The sequence below is a fragment of the Thamnophis sirtalis genome, unplaced genomic scaffold (assembly GCF_051295495.1).
Source record: "Thamnophis sirtalis isolate CommonGarterSnake01/CBP01778 unplaced genomic scaffold, rThaSir2_p1.2 scaffold_6, whole genome shotgun sequence".
In the NCBI taxonomy this organism is placed as follows: Eukaryota; Metazoa; Chordata; class Lepidosauria; order Squamata; family Natricidae; genus Thamnophis; species Thamnophis sirtalis.
In genome coordinates this window covers 7,661,721-7,683,701 of record NW_028261386.1, presented here as the reverse complement: position 1 = coordinate 7,683,701, position 21,981 = coordinate 7,661,721, and the positions used below count along the sequence as shown (strand labels likewise).

General features: G+C 45.1%; 1 protein-coding gene across 4 annotated transcripts in view; it reads right to left on the bottom strand.

The window, feature by feature from the left end:
• SGSM2 (small G protein signaling modulator 2) overlaps positions 1–21,981 on the bottom strand; it is a 156,267-nt gene that overhangs the window by 104,200 nt on the left and 30,086 nt on the right. For all 4 annotated transcript variants that reach the window (XM_087717181.1, XM_087717179.1, XM_087717178.1 and 1 more), the window contains exon 2: positions 19,115–19,190. In XM_087717181.1, the coding sequence (XP_087573307.1) occupies positions 19,115–19,190 (76 nt within the window). The remainder of the gene's footprint in view (positions 1–19,114; positions 19,191–21,981) is intronic.

Sequence of the window (21,981 nt, the reverse complement as noted above, 5' to 3'; positions counted from 1 at the left end):
GCAGATTTTTTCCCCTTTCTTTCCTCCCCCAAAACTAGGGTGCATCTTAGACTTTGGAGCGTCATATTCCCCCCAAAAATGGGACTTTGTTCCCTGTATCTTTAAGAAACGCCAAGTCAAAAAGATGTGAGCTTTCTCCCGTTCAGACATTAGCATTACCAGGGACCTGGTGGCTTCAACCAGAGTTAGAGCTGCTGCCTCTGCCGCTTCCACTGAGAGAGAAACAGAGCTCTTTGGAAATCATATTAAAATTCTAATTTTAAAGCTCTAACAATGCAGTGTCTCCGGAGGTTTTCAGGAAGAACCCGAGCTGGCTTATATAATTGGATCTGGCAGCAGTACTTCAAACAAGATGGTTTTCTGCTTTCAGAGGCACCATGTAGAGGAGTCAGGATGGGATGGAAGATGTACAGTAATTTGTCAGCTGGAGGCCCAATTTGGGGTTGGATCATTAGCCAAACATGCGTCCCCCAAGTAAAAGGATGACCTGTTTCTAAATCATGATGCTGTTGTTGTTTGGTTGCTAAGTCGTGTCTGACTCTTTGCGACCCCATCGGACACAGCACACTAGGCCCCCTAGCCTCCTTCATTTCCCAGAGTTTGCCTAAATTCATGTTCATATGTTGATGAAACTAGCCAGAGGTGAGATTCAAATTTTTTTACTAACAGTTCTGTGGCCGTGGCTTGGTGGGCGTGGCAAGGGAAGGATACCATAAAATCTCCACTCCCACCCCACTCCAGGGGAAGGTTACTGCAGAATCCCCACTCCCTCCCGATCAGCTGGCACTCGGGAGGTAGAGAATAGATGGGGGAGTAGCCAGCCAGAGGTGGTATTTGCCGGTCCTCCGAACTACTCAAAATTTCCGCTACTGGTTCTCCCGAACTGCTCAGAACCTGCTGAATACCACCTCTAGCTAACCATCTCATCCTCTGCCATCCCTTCTCCTTTTGCCTTCCATCTTTCCTAACATCAGGGTCTTTTCCAAGGACTCCTCTCTTCTCATTTGCTGGCAGAAGTATCTCAGCTTCAGCTTCAGTATCTTTCCTCCCAATCTGCCCTTCACGATGCCAAACCATAATGGAGTTTGTTTGTGTTGTGTGAACTGAGCCAACTGTGCATTATTCAAAAGTCATAGTTAAGCAAAGCAAAGCAGAGGGACCCTGCTTTTTCCCCAAAAGAGGTGCCCCAAATTACTTACACACAGACACAGACACAGACACACACACACACACACACCCCATCATTCAGAAGATTAAAAACAAGTTAAGCAACATAATTTTGTGGAGTCCTTGGTGCTCTCCAAGCTTGGCTTCCAATACTCGAAGGGTGCCACAAGAAGAGGGGGTCAATTTATTTACCAAAGCATCCAAAACAATGGATGGAAACTAACCAAGGAAAAAAGCAATCTGGAATTAAGGAGAAAATTCCTATCGGTCAGATGAGTAGAACAAATTGCCTTTGGAAACTGTGGGTGTCCCATCACTGGAGACTTTTAAGAAGAGACTGAACAGCCATGTGTCAGAAATAATATAGGTCTCCTGGATGAGCAGTCAGGTGGATGATCTCCAAGATCCCTTCCATCCCTGTTACTGTTTTCTTGCAGACATTTTATTAGCCAAACTAGGTAACATCATCAGCACTAATGTTACAATAGAATATCTGCAAGAAAACAACCAAGCTCAGAAAGCATTTCAACCTTGAGCTACAAATATTTTCCTTTATTGGTAAGGGAGATATCTATGGTGGAGTCCCACATGTAAATGATAAAAGTATGTGTATGATGGGAGAGAGATAATTAAACTGATAGAATAGGCACTGCGTTCTTCTCCCCCAATTGATTTTACTGAAGACAAGAAAGAAAAAACACTTCCCTTTGAATAAAACCAATTCTCTGGAAAGCAAGCAGGCAAATAAAACATAAGGCCACTAGTAAGTCAGACCTTGAGGTTGCCCGATACAGCATTTTATTCAGAGTGGTTAACTTTAAAAGCAACCTAGAACTAAGAAGAAATTTCCTGACAGTTAGAACAATTAACCAGTGGAACAACTTGCCTCCAGAAGTTGTGAATGCTCCAACACTGGAAGTCTTTAAGAAGAGATTGGACAACCATTTGTCTGAAATGGTCCAGGGTTTCCTGCTTGAGATGGGGGGTTGGACTAGAAGACCTCCAAGGTCCCTTCCAACTATTCTATTCCTATTCCATTCCACTCTATTCCATTCTATTCTGTTCATCTTCACACTGTGGTTTCCCCCCCTCCCCAAATCTGGTCTTAAGACACACAATCTATTGAAAGTAAGAGAGATTTGTCATAATGCATTGCCACCGAAGTAACAATGTTCTCTGTGAATTTCTTCCTTTAAGTCAGTGTGTCTTAATCTTGGCAGCTTAAAGATACAGGTAGCCACGTGATCCGAATTTATGAATGAGCAAATAAATGAGACGCCAGACACTGCACAAAAGGTGACCATTTCCTTCTAACTAGCAGTTGCGCTTGCCAAGTGATGTTGCAATGGCATAAGGTTGAGAACACACACACACACACACAGAAAAAAACCCAGAGCTAAGCCCTGTGCTTGCAGCAAGTGACTCACTCAGGGTGTGAGTGTGTGTGCTTGCAAGAATCCTAATGAGACGGAAAACAAGCTAAATATATTATCCGGGAGTCAGTGCCAAGGAAAATGCCATCTCTCCAAAACAGCTTGTTCTTTCTAGGTCCGGTTGGTCTTGGTGTGATCACAACACCCGGACAGATGTCTTATCCCGGTTGTTTAAGTGCAATTATTACAGGAACCTCCCCACATGTCAGGCCAGGTGGTTGGTTAGATTCCCAGAAGTAATCAAAGCGGCTTAGCAACCTTGTTGACTGACAAAAAGGAGTTAACTTCTCTTCTTTTACTTAGGATGCTATCAAGCGTCCTCCACATTCCTGGAAGCGAATTCTTAGAAAATAGAAAGAAGGCAAGTGGAAGTCCAGTGCTTCGCTTGGAAGTGTGTGCACTGCAGTGGTGGGTTTCAAAAATTGTTTGAACCTACTCTGTGGGTGTGGCCTCCTTTGTGGGAGTGGCTTGCCACCCATGTGACCGGATGGGAGTGGCTTGCCACCCATGTGACCGGATATGAAGATGGCGGCAACACTTAAATTACCTCACACACAGCACTGGCATGCATAAGAATATGATGTAAACTTGTTTTTTAAAAGGCATCTTTGGTTTGCGTTAAAACAACTTCAACACACGCAACGTTCTGATTGCACCACAAACGCAGTAGTCATCCTTACCTTTCACAGAGGCACTGAGTTTTATAAATATGAGCATGATAGTGTAGAATAATCATATCCAAGGACCAGTGGTGGGTTTCAACATTTTTGGGAACCTCTTCTGTAGGTGTGGCCTGCTTTCCGGGTCCACTGGTGGAGCCTCTTCTAACCGGTTCGGTAGATTTGACGAACCGGTTCTACCGAATAGGTGCGAACTGGTAGGAACCCACCTCTGGTGCACTGGGTTACAGGTAATCCTTGACTTACAACCATTGGTGGGTTCCTACCAGTTCGGCCAAACCTGTAGTGGTATGGCAGCCTGGGTCGCCGGAACCGACAGCGACCCAGGCCTGCCACGCTCCCAAACTGGTTCCCTGGTCCCTTCTGCCGTCGCTGGCATGTTTCTGTGCATGACAAAACAGTTTTCAGTCAACCGCGCATGCGCAGCAATCAGTGATGGGTTCCGGATCCTGTTGCAACCAGTACTGTGCAACGGGGCAGGTGTCCACCACATGAACACGCGCAGCACTCTTCTCTGCACTCTTTCCAGAGCCTCTACATTTTTTAAAAACAATATGGTGACCAAAACTGGATATAGTGTTCCAAGTGTTTGTAAAGCAGAATAGGTTTGGGAAGCGGATGAGTGGCAGGTTGAATTGCTAAAGTTGAGTTTAAAAGATTTGGCCTCTGGGTGGGCTGAAGACACAAACACGAATCCCTCTGCCTAATCTAATCTAATCTCCAAACATAAATCCAGGCAGCTAAGCTGGATGTCCTAGCTGCATCTGCATGAAAAAAATTCCTTAGGTAAATATTTGTAAAAGTTTTTTTTCCAAAATTTTCAATTAAAAAAAAACATAAAAAGAAAAATTACAAAGACAAAACAGGGATGGCTAAAATATCAGCATATCTCAAGGACCACTCAGATGAGAGATATAAGCTGGAGTAGAGAAGATGGATTGACTATACTCAAAATAAATATGGGACTAAGAAATTCCAGATAGTTTATGACTGAAGAAACAAGGAATGATATAATCTGTTTAGAGTTAGCCTAGCAAAGAGGAGTTAAAGCTCAAATGAAAGATGATACCAACTTTTTTTAAAGTTTATCTTAGAATATCTTTGTTAAAGATTTATACCCTGTATTGGTTCTGGGAAGTCGGGGGGGGGGGGTGAGGTTGGGGGGGGTGGGAAGGGTAGGGGGAGGGAGGTAAATATTTGTAAAAGTTTTTTTTCCAAAATTTTCAATTAAAAAAAAACATAAAAAGAAAAATTACAAAGACAAAACAGGGATGGCTAAAATATCAGCATATCTCAAGGACCACTCAGATGAGAGATATAAGCTGGGGTAGAGAAGATGGATTGACTATACTCAAAATAAATATGGGACTAAGAAATTCCCGATAGTTTATGACTGAAGAAACAAGGAATGATATAATCTGTTTAGACTTAGCCTAGCAAAGAGGAGTTAAAGCTCAAATGAAAGATGAAACTAACCTTTTTTTAAAGTTTATCTTAGAATATCTTTGTTAAAGATTTATACCCTGTATTGGTTCTGGAAAGTCCGGGGGGGGGGGGGGTTGGGTGGGCAGGGTAGGGGGAGGGAGGTAAATATTGGTAAAAGTTTTTTTTTTCAAAATTTTCAATTAAAAAAAAATTCCTTAGGTGAGGCTGGTTGTTGGATTTGGACATCACCCTAAACTCTGGATTACTCGCATGGTGCCCATGGGCACCTCTATAGGCACCTCCCTAAAAATAAATAGGAAGTTAGCATATTATACAGCAGGCATGTATTTACAACAATAGAGGGATCACATTTGTGACCTTCCTTGCCAGCTTCTGACAAGCAAAGTCAATGGGGAAAGTTAGATTCACTTAACAATCACACGATTCATTTTTTAAAAATATTTTTTAAACACTTAAACACATCAACAAAAACACACAGATAACTTACAAACAACACCAGAACTAAACGTTCCTTCTCACAGCGGATACCTATCGGTGCATCTTTACAGTTATTGTTTCCCCTCCTATACATTCCAGTTTTACATTTGTGTGGTCACCTTGTTTCTTACTCCTTTTCATGTGCTATTCTTTAGTTGGTTATGTTTAGCTGTTTATATCAGACTATCGTATTGCCTTTATTATATGATATATATTTTTCTTAGGTTAGTCACACGATTCATTTAACGACTGCAGTGATTTGCTTGGTGAAAAAGGTCATGAAACCAGGCATTGTTTAACAATGGAATTTCTGGAAATTCTGGTGTCCAGATTGTGGTCATAAGTCAAGGACTTCCTGAAATACCATCTGCATCTATGTATTTTATTTCATGCATTTAAATTTATTTCCCCAAGAATGCGTCCATGTCAAAAGAGTCCCTGGCAATAGACTGAGAATCTCTGATCAAAAACCTTCACGTTTGCCCATAATTGAAACAAACAAACAAAAATAAATTCTTCAGGAAGTGTATTTTATGCTATGAATTATCCTATCCAGGACTCTTACTAGCAACATGCAGCCGAAAGAGCTTTTTTTTGTCCATCAACTTAAAAAAAAACAACCACAAACCCTGCGGCTAATAAGGCAGGAATCTCTCTCTTCCTCTTTTTCCGTCCTTAAAACCATGAGTCAGTAAAAAGCCACTAGCTTAGAACAGCAGGTGTCAATCAAGTCTAATAACCTTCAACACCACACAACAGTAAAGAGAAATGATCCGCTCAAAGAGATTGCAAAGCGCACACTGAGTTGTGAGACATCCTGAGGTGAGCTGTGGGCCCATCTCGCCTAGTTGTTCTACGTATGAACTGAATGGCTGTGCAATTTGCTATTTTCACCGATTTTGGTAGGCTAAGCTAAATTACAGAAATCTGAAATGTCAAGTATAAAAGAATGGTTAGCAATGAGAATTAGAGTAAAAAAGGCACTTAAGAGCTGTAATAGATAGATAGATAGTTAGATAGTTAGATAGTTAGATAGTTAGATAGATAGTTAGATAGTTAGATAGTTAGATAGTTAGATAGTTAGATAGTTAGATAGTTAGATAGTTAGATAGTTAGATAGTTAGTTAGATAGATAGATGATAGATAGATAGATAGACAGACAGACAGACAGACAGACAGACAGACAGACAGACAGACAGACATGGTAGGTAGGCAGGTAAGTAGGTAGGTAGGTAGATACAATAGTTAGGTAGGTAGCAGAGGTGGCATTCAGAAGGTTCTGACCAGTTCTGGAGAACTGATAGCGGAAATTTTGAGTAGTTTGGAGAATTGATAAATACCACCTCTGACTGGCCCCACCCCCATCTATTCTCTGCCTCCCGAGTCCCAGCTGATCAGGAGGAAATGGGGATTTTGCAGTAAACTTCCCCTGGAGTGGGGTGGTAATGGAGATTTTACAGTATCCTTCCCCTGCCATGCCCAGCAAGCCACACCCACAGAATCGGTAGTAAACATTTTGAATCCCACCACTGGTAAGTAGGTAGGTTGGTTGGTTGGTTGGTTGGTTGGTTGGTTGGTTGGTAGGTAGGTAGGTAGGTAGGTAGGTAGGTAGGTAGGTAGGTAGGTAGGTATGGTTGGATGGATGGATGGATGGATGGATGGATGGATGGATGGATGGATGGATGGATGGATGGATGGATGGATGGATGGATGGAGTGTGGCTCAGCAGTTAAAGATGCTGGGTTCAAAACTCAAAGTCTGCGCAACAAGGTGAGCTCCCATTATTTGTCCCAGTCCTGCCCACCAAGCAGTTCAAAAACATGCAAATGCAAGTAGATAAATAGGTACCCACTTTGGTGGGAAGGTTGCAGCGTTGTCCATATGACCATGGATATTGTTTTCAAATAATGCTGGCTCCCTCAGCCAAGAAATGGACATGAGCACCGTGCCCTAGAGTTGGACATGACTGACAGGAAAACCTTTAAATATATGTATGTACATATGTTTGCATGCATGTATATATGGAGCCGAGGTGGCGCAGTGGTTAAATGCAGCACTGCAGGCTACTTCAACTGACTGCAGTTCTGCAGTTTGGCTGTTCAAATCTCACCGGCTCAGGGTTGACTCAGCCTTCCATCCTTCCGAGGTGGGTAAAATGAGGACCCGGATTGTTGGTGGGTGCAATATGCTGACTCTGTAAACCGCTTAGAGGGCTGAAAGCCCTATGAAGCGGTATATAAGTCTAACTGCTATTGCTATTGCTATTGTAAAGGTTTCCCTGTCAGTCATGTCTGACTTTAGGGCATTTCAGTCAGCCCTCAAATCTTATTCAGCCTTTCCCAGTCGGATCCCCTTCAGCTCTGCTGACTCTTCTCTTAAAGTGCTGCTATTCTTTTCATCTTGTGAAATGGGAACACATCTAAGAATAACAGTCTCAAACCACAAGGATGCTCTTCCCTGTTTCAGCATATTAAGAGGATTCGCAAAGGCACAAACTTTGCATAACACCATGGAGATCACATCTTAGATTTCTATCCTGACCCATTTCAGATGAAACAGAAAGCTGCATCTTTTATATACTCTGTTGTTAGAAAAACTGGGGTTTTTAGGATCATGATGTCACCAGCTTTCTTCCTTGTGGCCAATGCTCCATACCTCCTAGAAGACTGAAATTTCTGTAGAAAAATCTATAACTATGGCTTATAGATTTGGAGACATTATTCAAAGACCCAGGTTCCCTGGAGAAGCTCTTATGCTGGGAAAGATGGAATGAAAGATAAGAAGAGAACGACATTGGGAGAGCTGAAGGACCAGGTTGGAAAGAGGCCATCTCCAAGAAGGTTTAGCTAGGTGGTTCCTAGGAATCAAAAAAGAAATGATGCAAAGTAGTCTGTCCGTCCATCCGTCCGTCCATCCATCGGCTCACAGAAGTTGTCTGATGCCCATTTATCAAGCCCGAACACATAGTTTTGTAGTGGTATTCAGCTAATCTATATATATAAAAGCCAAGTATTCAGCTAGTCTATATATATAAAAGGCAAGTACCACTTACTCATCATGAAATCTCCAGAATCATAAAGCCAACAAACTTGAAATTTTGCATGTCTGTTCCTCTTGGCTTCTAGGTGCTCGCTAAGAAAGGATTTTTCGAAATGACCATCATACCATTAGTATTTCTTATACAATAATTAACATGCTCTGATGCTAAGGAGTTCTACTCCCCCTCCCCACATGAAAAGAACTCTGTTCCAACTGCCATTTGCCTTATATTAACACGCTCTGGTGCTAAAGACTTAGACATTCTACTCCCCCTCCCCACCTGAAAAGAACTCTGTTCCAACTGCCAGTTGCCTCACATTCTGTTACTTCACTTCAAACTGGCAGGCATTCCACTCCTTCACTCAAGAGCGGTCCGGGGCTCCTTACAATACTAAGCATCTATACCTCACCAAATGTTTATGCTTTCCACCTATGGAACTGCTTCCGGACTCAAGGCGGTGAGAGCGATATTCCCTTATTTATTTCAATCACCGGCTACCACCACACCAACGGATTGTGAACTGAATTTCTTCTGCATAGACCGATCACATAGTTTCGTCGCAAAGCATGGGTATCCAGCTAATATTACTATATGTTTCATACCTAGCTCATATTCTTTTAAAAAAATCATAAGTACTGAATATGCTTACATATGAGTCCATCTGCAGACTAACCGAGTCTTGAATTTTTAACCAAACTGCCGTGAAAAACACACCATCCACAGATAGGCCGCCCTTCAAAATGTTCAGTGCGTTTTAATTTCCACAATTGCCTTAATCATGGGTAATCCATGGATTATCCATTTTTCATGGTATTTTGGTTAATAAGGGTCAGCTTATCCCCAGATGGGCTTCTCCACAAGAATATATGGGATATATGGGTACTTAGAAAATAAGTATTATTCTTTATATTTGCAGATAAGCCCATCTGTAGAGAAGATAATGGGAATTGTTGTGGTGCGTTGTGACATCTAAAATTCTCAGTTTATTCACAAGAATATAACTGTCAACCATCATCCCACTCAGTCATCTAGCAAAGAAAGTCTCGTGGCCATTTGTTTTTGTCAAGAATATACTTTACAGAAGCTTAAGTGGTTTCAGAAGTAAGCTGAATCTGAGGTTTTCCCATGCAAGCAATATAAAGTAAGATTCCTTCCCCTCGCCGCACCTTCTCCTGCCATCCCCCCCACCCAGTTATCTGCAAATGTCCAATTAAGTGCTTGTATATTATTTAGGAAATAGGTTCTTAGTTCCCAGCTCTGCATATAGATAGCTGACCTTGGCTGGCTGAAGCTTCTCACAAGGTGCAGCTGGGCTGCCATCCCCCCCCCTTCTTCCTTGCATTCCAATCCTTCCCATTTCCAACCCCCCCTCCCCTTGCTAATGTCAGGCCGTCAGCTCATGAAGCTTGGATAGCAGAGATGCAGCTATGACAATAACAGTACAGTATTTGCTGTATCTCATGTATTTTTAATTACTGCAATAGCACTTAGACTTATGTATCGCTTCACAGTCCTCTCTAAGCGGCTTATAGAGTCAGCCTATTGCCCCCAACAATCTGGGTCCTCATTTTACCCACCTTGGAAGGATGGAAAGCTGAGTTCACCTTGCTGAGATTTGAACTGCCAAATTGCAGGCAGCCGGCAGCAGAAGTAGCCTGCACTGCTGCACTCTAACCACTGCGCCACCACGGGTAATTATGAGTCTTATATTATGAACCGGTAAACCTCAATTTCAGCATAAAAAAAATCTTTTCAAAAGGCAACTGGACTTTCTTGGTTTTTTTCTTCTTTTAAAAAATTTGGAACAAGTTTCACTTCCACATTTCCAGCCATGGTTTGGCAGATTACAATTCCTTTTTACTACAATGGAAGAGAGCCAAGATGGACAAACTTTTTTATTTTATTTCAGAAGCTGGCTTGATCTATCCAACCACACTTCAAATAAATCACCGAGGCATTTGACAGTGGTGATAGTTTAGCCTTGGTGTGACAGTTTCTCATGTCACAGCTGTGAACAATTTTTTTGAATGAAAAAAAAAGGAGAGGAGAAGGAAGAATGGTTCAGATTGAGATAAAAATAAATACTGATTCTGTCTGGATTAAGCAACTGTGTCTTTGAACAGCTGCATTTGTTATTATTCCAAAGTGAGAGAGAAAAACACACACATGCTGTTTGTGTTTCCTTTGTTTTTCCTTCCTTTTGTTACACTATCAGTTGTATATTTCAAAAATATACAAATGCTGCATTCATAAAAAAAAGGATGCAAATCTCCCTGTAATTTTGTGACTTGGCTGTAAAAATCGATTACTCTCAGAAAGAGAAATGGATAAGCAAATTTTAGGTAAAATGAAACATTAATCAAACCTTTAGATAACTGAATGCAATACTATTCTTCATTTACCAAATTTTGTTGAGTTAAAAAGCAGAGTTTACATAGGACAACCAAAGAGAGACCCAATAAGCCAATTACAAGGAAGCTAAAATAAAGCAAAGTGGAATGCCATATAACGCTAAAATAAAAATGAAAATTGTAATGAAATCCCAAAATAATAAAATATGCTATAATACAAATACAATGAAATGCTGCTTACAGTGTTAATGTTTGCCAATGTTAAGATATGTGGACTTCCAACTCCCAGAATTTCCTAGACGGCATGCTGGCTGGGGAATTCTGGAAGACGAAGTCCACACATCTTAAAGTAACCAAGGTTGAAAAACATTGCTCTACAGCACCTGTCTTCTGCAAAAATGGTCTTTTCAGGCAGATTCCCCAGGTCAAATTTTGGATTTGTAAAAAGGCTCTCAATTCTTGGCAAATAGATGGGGAAGAAGTGGAGGTAGTGACAGATTTTATTTTCCTGGGCTTCAAGATCAGAGGGGGACTGCAGCCAAGAAATTGAAAGACGCTTGCTCCTGGGGAGGAAAGCTATGGCACATCTAGAGAGGATACTAAAAAGCAGAGACATCACCCTGCCAACAAAAGGGCGTATAGTCAAGGCTCTGGTTTTCCCAGTTGCAATGAATGGCTGTGAAAGTTGGACCACAAGAAAGGCTGAGCGCCAAAGAATGGAGGCCTTTAAACTCTGGTGCTGGAGAAGACTCCTGCATTGAGTCCCTTGGACTGCAAGGTGATCAAACTGGTCAGTCCTAGAGGAGATAGGGCGTTGGTACTTACCTGATACGCCTCTTCTCATAGGGGGGGGAGGAGTATCCAGGATGGGTGTTGACTTTGTCCTCTCATGATTGGATGAGTCAGATAAGCTCTTTGGGTAACGCCCCCTGGCCAGCAGGACTACCCATTCTTTTGACGAAGAGCTCCATCCGACTCGTTGCACCATTCACTCCAGACTCTTAATTCAGTTCTTAGCTTTTATCGTCTTCAACATCAATATTTATATAACTTCATAAACTGTGAACATAAAACTTAGTCGTACAAACATAGTCAGGGAGGGACTGGATACTCCTCCCCCCCCTATGAGAAGAGGCGTATCAGGTAAGTACCAACGCCCTTTCTCCATAGTGAGGGGGGAGGAGTATCCAGGATGGGACGTACCAAAGCCTGCACGTCCCTAGGGAGGGAGACCCCAGAGGCCCCATGTCCCCCGCTTGTGCCAGTTGAGGCGTGGGCTCCACCCTGTGAACCACCTGCAACGCCCTGCGTCCAAGAGGCCCTGCGTCCAAGAGGCTTTTGCCCTGCGGGGTAAAAGAGTCCAGTTTATGGTTCCTAGCAAAGGGAGAGGGGGAAGCCCACGTGGCTGCCCTGCAGATTCCGGCCAGGGCTGTCTGCGTGGCCCAGGCCCTGGATGTGGCTGCGCTCCGCGTGGAGTGAGCTGTGATATGATTGGTGTCTGTAAGCCCTGTGATTGGTATGCAGTGGCAACGCAGGTTTGCAACCACCTACCTATTGTGGTGAAAGTCACACTGTTACCCAGGCCCCTATTTGGAAGGAAACAAACAGAGCTTCGGATTTCCTGACTGGCCTGGTTCTCCTGAGATAATCCTCAGGGCCCTCCTTATGCCCAGAGTGGGCTCCTTCTTTCCCCCCCCCGTCTGGACAGAAGTTGGGCAAATCAGTTCCTGGGTTTGATGGAAGCAGAAGCCCACCTTGGGATGAAGGGCGTAACCCCACTCTGTCTTAGTGGGGGAAGCAGAGACCCTCCCCGGTGGAGAGCTTGCAGTTCATATATCTGCCTGGCGGGGGGGATGGCCACCAGAAAGGCCACTGTGAGAATCAGGAACTTAAGGGAAGCTGTTCGTAAAGGCTCAGATGGAGCACCTATTGGAGCGTCCCCTGCCCTGTGTAAGTCCCGGGAATGGTACTTGAACGCTGCGTGCGGTTTGGGGTTGGAAGCCCCCTTGAGGAATTGTCTGACCACAGGAAGGTGAGTCAAGCTCTGGTTCCTGCCACGCAGGACAACTGGCGAGAAGTCTGGGACCTGTCTCCTAATTGTGTTAGAAGCTAACCCTCTGTCCCGGCCTGCCTGGAAGAGGTCCAGAATCTGAGGCACTGAGGTCTGGCTAGGATTGTGCCCCAGGGAATTACACCATGAGGCAGAGGCCTGCCACATGGAGCCATATATACGCTCTGTGGAAGGTGTGAGGGCAGTCTGGATAGTCTGCATCACCCTGGGGGGGGGGGGTCTTTCCCCAGGATGCTCCGTTCCAAGAGCTAAGCGGTCAGCTGGAGCCATTGACGGTCTGGGTGCTCCAGCGACCCCTGGTTAAGGGATATTCCCTCCAGGGGGAATCTCCATGGCCTCTCCGTTGAAGGCGACTGGAGCTCTGCAACCACAGTCTCCGGGGCCAGAGAGGCGCCAAGAGAACCCCTTCTGCCCCCTCCCGAAGGGTTTCCCATATGACCCTGGGGATCAGGGGTAAGGGCGGAAGGCATACCGACAACCCCTGGTCCAGGGGCTTCGCAGATCGTCCGCCCCTTCTGCCCCCCCCCCAATGTCTGGTACCTGGAGATGACCCTCAGGAGCTGAGCGTTGAGGGCGTGGCGGATAAGTCGATCTCCGGGTGTCCGAAGCACTCTGCCATTTCCTTGAAGATTGCTGGCTGCAGCTTCCGCTCCAAACTGTCCCCTTGGTCCGGCTGAGCCAGTCGGCTCTGATGTATCCCACCCCTGCTATATGTTCTGCCCTCAGCAAAAGTTGTCTAAATTCATAGGCTATCTGAGGTGCTTCTGCGATCTCTCATAGTCGGGCATCCCATTCTGAGTTTGTGGTGGGTTCTGGCATGGGGACCAGCCTATCTGACCCTTTTTTCCCCCCGGCCATAAGGGTGCTATGATTCTATGGCTAGGATTAGCGCAGAGTTATTCTGAATGTAAACACCGATGGAGTTTAATGGGCGGCCACTAGAGTATGTGTAACGATGAAGAGAGGGAAGCTAAGGCTCACAATAAAGGCCTGCCACAAAGGTAAAATAATAATAATAACAAGAATCACAACAACAATAATAATAATAAAATAAAATACAAAAAGGGGGGCAGCTTCCCGCCTGATAAACCAAGAAAGATTAAGGAAACAATTGGTCCCTTGCTGGGAGAAAGTGGCCCGAAGGTGACAGGCAGCTGGGGTAGAGCCGAACTATTTAACTCGTGCTTGGCATCTGTCTTTACCAGCAGGGATAAACTATCCAACCTATCAAAAACAGCACCCCAAATTCAGATTAGTGACCCAAGATGAGATAGGGAAGAAATGGTAGCCTGTCTATCTTAGGCAAGGTCCAATTCCCAGGACCGGGTTACACCCCAGGGATCTGAAGGAGCTGGCGGATGAGATCTCCAAACAACTGAAACTATATCTGTCAGAGCTCCTGGAGTACCGGAGAACCACTATAGAATTGCTGATGTGATTCCCCCCCTTTCGAAAGTGAGAAAACCGGCTCGAGAGCCCAAAGCCAACATGGGTTTGTCAAAAACAGATCATACTAGACTAGCCATAATGAATGTTGTGTTTTATAGTTAATTTTTTTATTCACGTTTCTTTATGTCTTGTTTTGCACTCCCTTCCCCCATTGTTGTAAGCCGCCCTGAGTCCCCTCAGGGAAAAGGGCGGCCTATAAATGTTCAATACTCTAAATCTAAACTCTAAATCTACAAATCTTCTTAGATTACGGTGACAACCCTAGTGGACCATAGGAATGCCATTGATATAGTTAACTTGGACTTCAGCAAGTCCTGATAAGGTAGACCATAACCTACTACTAGATAAAGTAGAAGACTGAGGATTAGACCTAGTCACACCAGGTGCCTTGGTAACTGGTGCACACGCCTGTACTCCTCAATGGGACTGCCTCTTCATGGAGGGAAGAGTGCAGTGAGTCCCCCAAGGCTCAGTGTTGAGCCCAGTACTCTTCAACATCTTCATCAGTGATTTGAATGAGGGTGTTAGGTGTGTAAGCTAACATTTGGGATAGCAAAATAAATGCCATGATAGTAGTACTGTTTCTTTAAGAACTGCTGTTATCTCAAGCGGTCATGAGAAGGGGCCAGAATGACTGTTAGCTCTCTGTTTGTTAAATGCTGATGGGGGGGGGGGTCATCAGGTTAGCAGGTGACCCCAAGCTGGCAGGAATAGCCAACACTTCAGAATACAGGCTAAAGATGCAGAAGGATCTTGGTACCCTTGAACATTGGGCACTACCTAGGGAAATGGGATTCAAGAGGTAAGGTTCTACCTTTAGGCAACGAAGGTGAAGTGCACAGGTACAGAATACCTTGCTCCACAGTAGTAACTGTGAAGGGGATCTTGGAGTCCTGGTGGACCACCCTTTAATATGAGCCAGCGGTGTGCAATAGCTGCCAGAAAACCTAACACAGTTTTTGGCTGCATAAACAGAGGAATAGAATCAAGCTCCCGTGAAGTGTTCATTCCCCCTTATAAGGCCTTGGAAGGCCAGATTGGAATTCTGCATTCAATTTGGTCACCATGATGTAGAAAGGATGTGGGGGTTCTAGGGAGAGTGCAGAGAAGAGCAACAGAGGGATCAGGCTGGAGGCTAAAGCCTATGAAGAACGGTTGCAGGAATTGGGCAGGTCTAGTTTACTGAAAGGAAAGACTAGTGGAGACGTGATAGCAGTGTTCCAATATCTCAGGGGTTGCCACAGGGAAGAGGCAACCTGATTATCCTCCAAGGCATCTGAGTGCAGAATTAGAAGTAATGGGTGGAATCTAATAAGGAGAGAAGCAACTTAGAACTGGGGAGAAATTTCCTGACAGTTAGACAATTAATCAGTGGAACAACCTGCCTCCGGACGTTGTGAATGCCCCAACAGTGGAAGATTTTTAAGCAGCTGTTGGATGGTAATAGCAATAGCAGTTAGAATTATATACTGCTTCATAGGGCTTTCAGCCCTCTCTAAGTGGTTTACAGAGTCAGCTGTTAACCATTGAGCTACAGGGCTGACTAGTAATGATAGCCATTTGTCTGAAATGGTGTAGGAATTTCTGCTTAGGCAAGGGGTTGGGCTAGAAGACCTACAAGGTTCCTGCCCCCTCTGCTATTGTATTGCATAGTATTGTATTGTATTGCATTTGCTCTTTGCCTATTCACCCCCACCCTTGGAAAGCCTTTGGGGAGGGGGGGTAATCTCTAACCTGATTGGAGGTTCTTCTGTCTCTCCCTGGGGGCTGACTACTCTTCCTTGGCTTGGCCACGTGGGGCCCCTCCCCCCTTCTTTCCAAATGGTTTTGCAGGGCAATTGCCATCGCCCAGCCCTCAGAACTTAGCCACAAAAAACAGCTTTTGTTTTGCCTCCTACTCAGGGACTTCCCGCCCCTCCCCCCTCCTTCTCCTACTCAAGGAGAATTTTCTTAAGGGTGAAGGAGACTTAGCCCCCCCCCAAAAAGCAGCTCTTGCTGGAAGCCTTTTTCTGATGGCATTCTCGCCAAGTCCCTTTCTCCTCCTTAAAGGAGAGCGTCCTTAAGGGTGGGGGGGGCTTTTCCTGTTACTTTTAGGCAGGATTTCTGAAGCACCAAGCCGAAGGGAATCCTCCTCTGGGAGGTGAGGAGTTCTCAGGTTGGGGGGGGGGGGGTTCGTGCAGTCTTGATTCATCTAGGAAGTAGGGGGGGGAGATCCACCGCCTGCCTCTAACTCCCTTAACAAGCCTCCTGTTGGCCCTTTGCTGCATCCCCCGCCCTTGGCTAATGCCTCTGCGATGGTTTCTCACCTTTCAAGGGCTCCACAAGCCTCCGGTTGTGGCTGGAGGGCTGAGAGTTGAGGCTCTGAGCTGCTGGGGGCAGCCATCTTGGACCATGTGGTTTCAAGATGGCCCCGGCTCCAAATTCAAACGGCTCCTCCTTGCTGGAGCACATGGAAATGGCTTTTGCCTTTGCAGGCTTGCCATGGCTGCAGCTCTCTCCCCTGTCTTCTGCAGCTCTTTTTAAGCCTTTCCGGCTCTCACCTTGTCGGCTGCCAGCACAGGTGTTCCAGGGTATTTTAGCCAGCTTCGTGGCTCAACCCGAGGGGAGCAGAGGAGCGCTTCTGCTCCTGATTAGCCTCTGCATCAAGGGCTGCTTCTAGGAAGCATATTGCCCTCTCCTCCTGCCTGCCCGGCAATTGTCCTCCCTGAGTGACTCCGTCTCACTCAGTGGCCAGGGCAGCGTGCCGCCCCAGGGGGCTTGTGGCAGTCCAATCCTTGCAGGAGGAGGCTGTGTTCGATGAAGGGAGGCAGGATTCGCCGGATCCAAGTTTATTTTCCTTACTCCTTTGTAAATTACTGGAGTTACTGAGTAGTGCAACTTTTCCTTGAGGAGATGAGTCAGAAGAATGGGTAGTCCTGCTGGCCAGGGGGCGTTACCCAAAGAGCTTATCTGACTCATCCAATCATGAGAGGACAAAGTCAACACCCATCCTGGATACTCCTCCCCCCTCACTATGGAGAACAACCCTGGCTGCTCTTTAGAAGGCCAGATCCTGAAGAGGAAACTCAAGTACTTTGGCCACCATGAGAAAAAACTCATGGAGAAGAGCCTAATGCTGGGAAAGATTGAGGGCAAAAGAAGAAGGGGACGACAGAGAATGAGGTGGCTGGATCGAATCACTGAAGCAGTCGGTGTAAGATTAAATGGACTCCGGGGGGATGGTAGAAGACCGAAAGGCCCAGAAGAAGGTTGCCCATGGGGTCGCAATGGGTCGGACACAACTTTGCAACTAACAACAACCAAGCAGGCTCTGTACAACTACCGTACTTGCCAACCCTGCTCTTAAAAATTTCACAGTCCTTTCTCAAATTATGACTCCAGAAGGCTTGCGAGGCTGTGGAGTGATCATTCTTTGAGCCTGAGCTATCCAATAACAGGAAGCCTCTAACATCCTGCTAATGTGGCATAAAAGGATTTATTTTATTTATTCGATTTGTAGTTTGCTTTTCCCTGTAGGAACCCAAGGTGACACACACAGCACTTCCTTTTTTCCCCGCATGAAAAAGCTGTGAGGTGGAATTGGCTGAGAGAAATTTAGAGGCTCCATGTCATGAAGTCAGCTTCCATGGCTCAGGCTGATACAAATTTGAGTCTCCGATCCCTGATCTACGCCCAACCATCATCCCCCATCCTGATTTCAGAAGATACAGTGGGGACAAAGTAGATAAATGTGTGACTATCAGATCAATATTTTTTGCCTTGACTGGAGGAGCTCAAAGAGTTATAATTTTCATTTTATTTCCAAAACCACAACCCTATGAGGTAGGCCAAGGCCAAGATAAGAGAGATGGACTAGCCAAAATTTGCACAGGGAGCTTCTGAAACTGAGAGTGTCCCTTGGTCTTAATCTAGTATCTTTTCTTGCCACTACATCACTGGTGGGTTTCAAAAATTTTTGGAACCTACTCTGTGGGTGTGGCCTCCTTTGTGGGAGTAGCTTGCTGGGCATGTGACCTGGGGGGAGTGGCTTGCCAGCCATGTCTTTTCTTTCTTTCTTTCTTTCTTTCTTTCTTTCTTTCTTTCTTTCTTTCTTTCTTTCTTTCTTTCTCTCTCTCTCTCTTTCTCTTTCCTTACTTTTGTCTCTTTGTTCCTTTTTTCTTTTAGTTCTCTCTCACTCTTTTTCTTTCTTTTTTCTTCTTTCTTTCTTTCTTTCTTCTTTCTTCCTTTCTCTCTCTTTCTCTCTCTCTCTTTCTCTTTCCTTACTTTTATCTCTTTGTTCCTTTTTTCTTTTTTCTTTCATTTCTCTCTCACTCTTTTTCTTTCTTTTTTCTTTCTTTCTTTCTTCCTTTCTCTCTCTTTCTTTTTCTCTCTCTCGCTGTGTGTCAGTCTGTCTGTCTCTGTGGGGGGGGGGGCAGTGGTGGATTTCAAAAAATTTTGGAACCTCTTCTGTAGGTGTGGCCTGCTTTCCGGGTCCACTGGTAGAACCTCTTCTAACCGGTTCTGTAGATTTGACGAACCGGTTCTACCGAATAGGTGCGAACTGGTAGGAACCCACCTCTGCACTACATTACATTGACTTGTACTTGTTCTACTCAGAAAACACAATGAATCACAAATTAGCCGAGTGTATTTTAACTCATGTGGGCTCATTGAGCGGTCTACTTTTCATGCCAGAGAATTGGTTTTGGTAAATCAGCAGGTTTAAGATATGTAGACTTCGACTCCCAGAATACCCCAGCCAGCATGGCTGTTTGGAGAATTCTGGGAGTTGAAGTTCACATATCTTAAAGTTGCTAATTTACGGCTGGGAAACACTGGAGTAAATGATAAGTAAATTCAGGTAAGCAGGTTGGGTGAATGTCTTCTGGGGACCTGAGACAAGGATTCCAAACATATCTCTTGGCTCTATTCGGGGATATTGTGACACCACTGAGATACCATTGACAGCAAAATATGTTCAGAAAGCAGAAAAATCAGGAGGTGCCCCCTTCACCCCTTACCGCACAGGGCAATGATATGACTGCTATCTTCATGCACAAACTTCTTGGTGACAGCTTCTTCCATTATTTGCTTGACCTGAAAATAAAAAGAACGTAAAAGGTTATTCACAGGAATTGAAACTGATAGGCATAAATGCCCTTCCGACTTAAACTAATGCTGGATTATCGCATAGAGCTAAACGAGTCTTTTTCAAATTTGGCCAATTAAGATATATGGACTAACTCACAGAATTCCCCAATGAGGTTAAAAGGTTCCCCTTGCACATATGTGCTAGTCGTTCCCGACTCCAGGGGGGCGGTGCTCATCTCCATTTCAAAGCCAAAGAGCCAGCGCTATCCGAAGATGTCTCCATGGTCATGTGGCCGGCATGACTAAACACCAAAGGCGCACACGGAACGCTGTACCTTCCCACCAAAGGTGGTTCATATTTTTTCTACGCAGCGCTAGGGATTCGAACCGCCGAACTGCCGACCTTTCTGATCGACATGCTCAGCATCTTAGCCACTGAGCCACCATGTCCCAATCAGTATACCAGAGTAGCAAAGTCAAAATAAAGCATTTATTGATTTTACACGTGCTCGCTATTTTATAAAGGTGACAAAATAAAGTTTTTTAAAGCCTAATAAAAGACAGGTTGTTTAATCCCTGCCTTCCCTCTAATAATTCAGTGGTTTACACACAAATTACCTTTCATGGTAGCCATATAAAAAAAAAAACCTCAATGAGGTAGGTTTGGTTACAAGACATCAGTGGTGGGTTGCAGGCAGTATGCCCCAGTGCGGGTGTACCGGTGCCTGCCGGGAGCACCGGGTACCGTTCCAGTACGGTGCTCCGGAGGGCCCGTCCGCCCACCCACCCTCCTTATCTGTATTTGAGCTCTTTGGTGCTTCTGCGCACACGCATGGAGCATACGGCACCTGTGCTACACTCCGCCAAGCAGCTGCAGCATCGTGGAGCGTCACAGGAGGTAAGGACGCATGCGTGTGCTGTGCACATGTGCACGCATGCTGCGTGCATTCATGTGGTGGATGCCGGGCCCCATTGCATCGTACTGGTTGCAACGGGATCCGGAACCCACCACTGGAAGACACAGATTGGCACAAACGCAATTTGTTTCTATGGACCAAAGGTAGATGTCTACCTGGATCTCCAACTACAGCTGTATTATTTGTAGTAATACATTTTAGTCCATTTTTCATTTAAAAAAACATCCCAAAGTACCATGACTCACATCCTTCCTGGCAATGACTTGCTAGGATTTTCGGCAGGATATGTTTTATCATCATTTGCTCCAGGTTCTTTTAACCGGAGACGCTAGAAATGGAATCTTCCTCAACCTCCCACACAGAAAGTCAAGAACTTGACTTAACATTAGAGCAGGGGTGGGTTCCTGCCAGTTCTAACCTCTTCTATAGAAGAGGTTCCACAAATCTACAGTGCCGTTTAGAACCGGTTCCATTCCCTTCCCCCACCCGTCCACACCACGCTTGCCCCACCCGCCGCTCACTGATTGGCTGGCTCACCAATTGCCCCGCCCGCCTCTAAGAGTCCTATCTAAACCTTAAAGTCTTAAAGCTGTCAAGTTTGAACACTCCTGGGGGTTTTTTTCCCTAAAGGGTTAGGGGTGCAAGGGTCTTGTAACTTGACAGCTTTAAGACTTGCACACTTCAATGCCAGAGTTCCTGAGCCAACATGACTGGAGGAGGAATTCTGGGAGTTGAAGTCCACAAGTCTTAAAGCTGTCAAGTTTGAACACCCCTGCGGTTTTTTTTTCTAAAGGGTTAGGGGTGCGAGGGTCTTGTAACTTGACAACTTTAAGACTTGCCTGCTTCAAATGCCAGAGTTTCTGAACCAACATTTTGGTTGCTAAGCAAGAGCGTTGTTAAATGAGTTTCACCACACTTTACAAGTTGGCCACGCCCACCCAGTCACATGACTGCCAAGCCACTCCCACTCAGTCACATATGGCTGGCAAGCCACTCCCACAAAGCAGGCCCCACCTACAGAAGAGGTTCTAAAAAAATTTGAAACCCACCACTGCATTAGAGGTAACATTCCAAAAGACAGTTTGGTCTAGTGGTGAAGGCACCAGATTAGAAGACAGAAGGCTGTGAGTTCTAATCCTGCCTTAGGCTGGGGTGACTTTGGGCCAATCACCAAGAAATAGAGAGTTCTAGTTCCACCTAAGTCATGAAAGCCAGCTGGGTAATTTTGGGCTTGTCACTCTTTCTGAACCCATCCCACCTCATAGGGTTGTTGTGTGGAAAATAGGAAGAAGGTGAAACAGGTATGTTCTCAAACAGGTAATTTATAAAAGTAATAAATGTTAGGTATATGTTCTGATCCCCCCTCCGTACGCCGAGGCACTCCAAGACAAGATTACTGGTAGACAATTTATTCACAGTATATAAACACACTAACAAGACTTGGGCAGCAATCCAGACTTCCAAGATAAGAAATACACCCGAGAGCTTCTCCAGCATTGGTATATTAGTTGAATCCTGCAAACAGCCTCCTCCCAAAGTCTCTCCTTATATACTCTTGGGAAGAGCCTAATTACAACCACCTGGGTCCAATTATCCTCTGTATCTGCGTAGTTGCTCTCGGTATTTATCTGCCCGCCTTTGCCTGGCGTCTGGGACCAACTCCCTGGCGTCTGGGACCAACTCCCTTAGCTCCTCCCCACTGCTCCAAGGCCTGACATCATGGGCACACTCCCTTTGGCTTTCACCGCTGTTCCATGCCTCAGGTGCCTCCTGGTGGCCAACCAGCCTCTCTGGTCCCTGCTCAGAGTCTGAACCCTGTCGAGGGTCCTCCACATCTTCCAGAGCCGACTCATTGGGCCCCTCGCTGTCAGAGTCTGTTT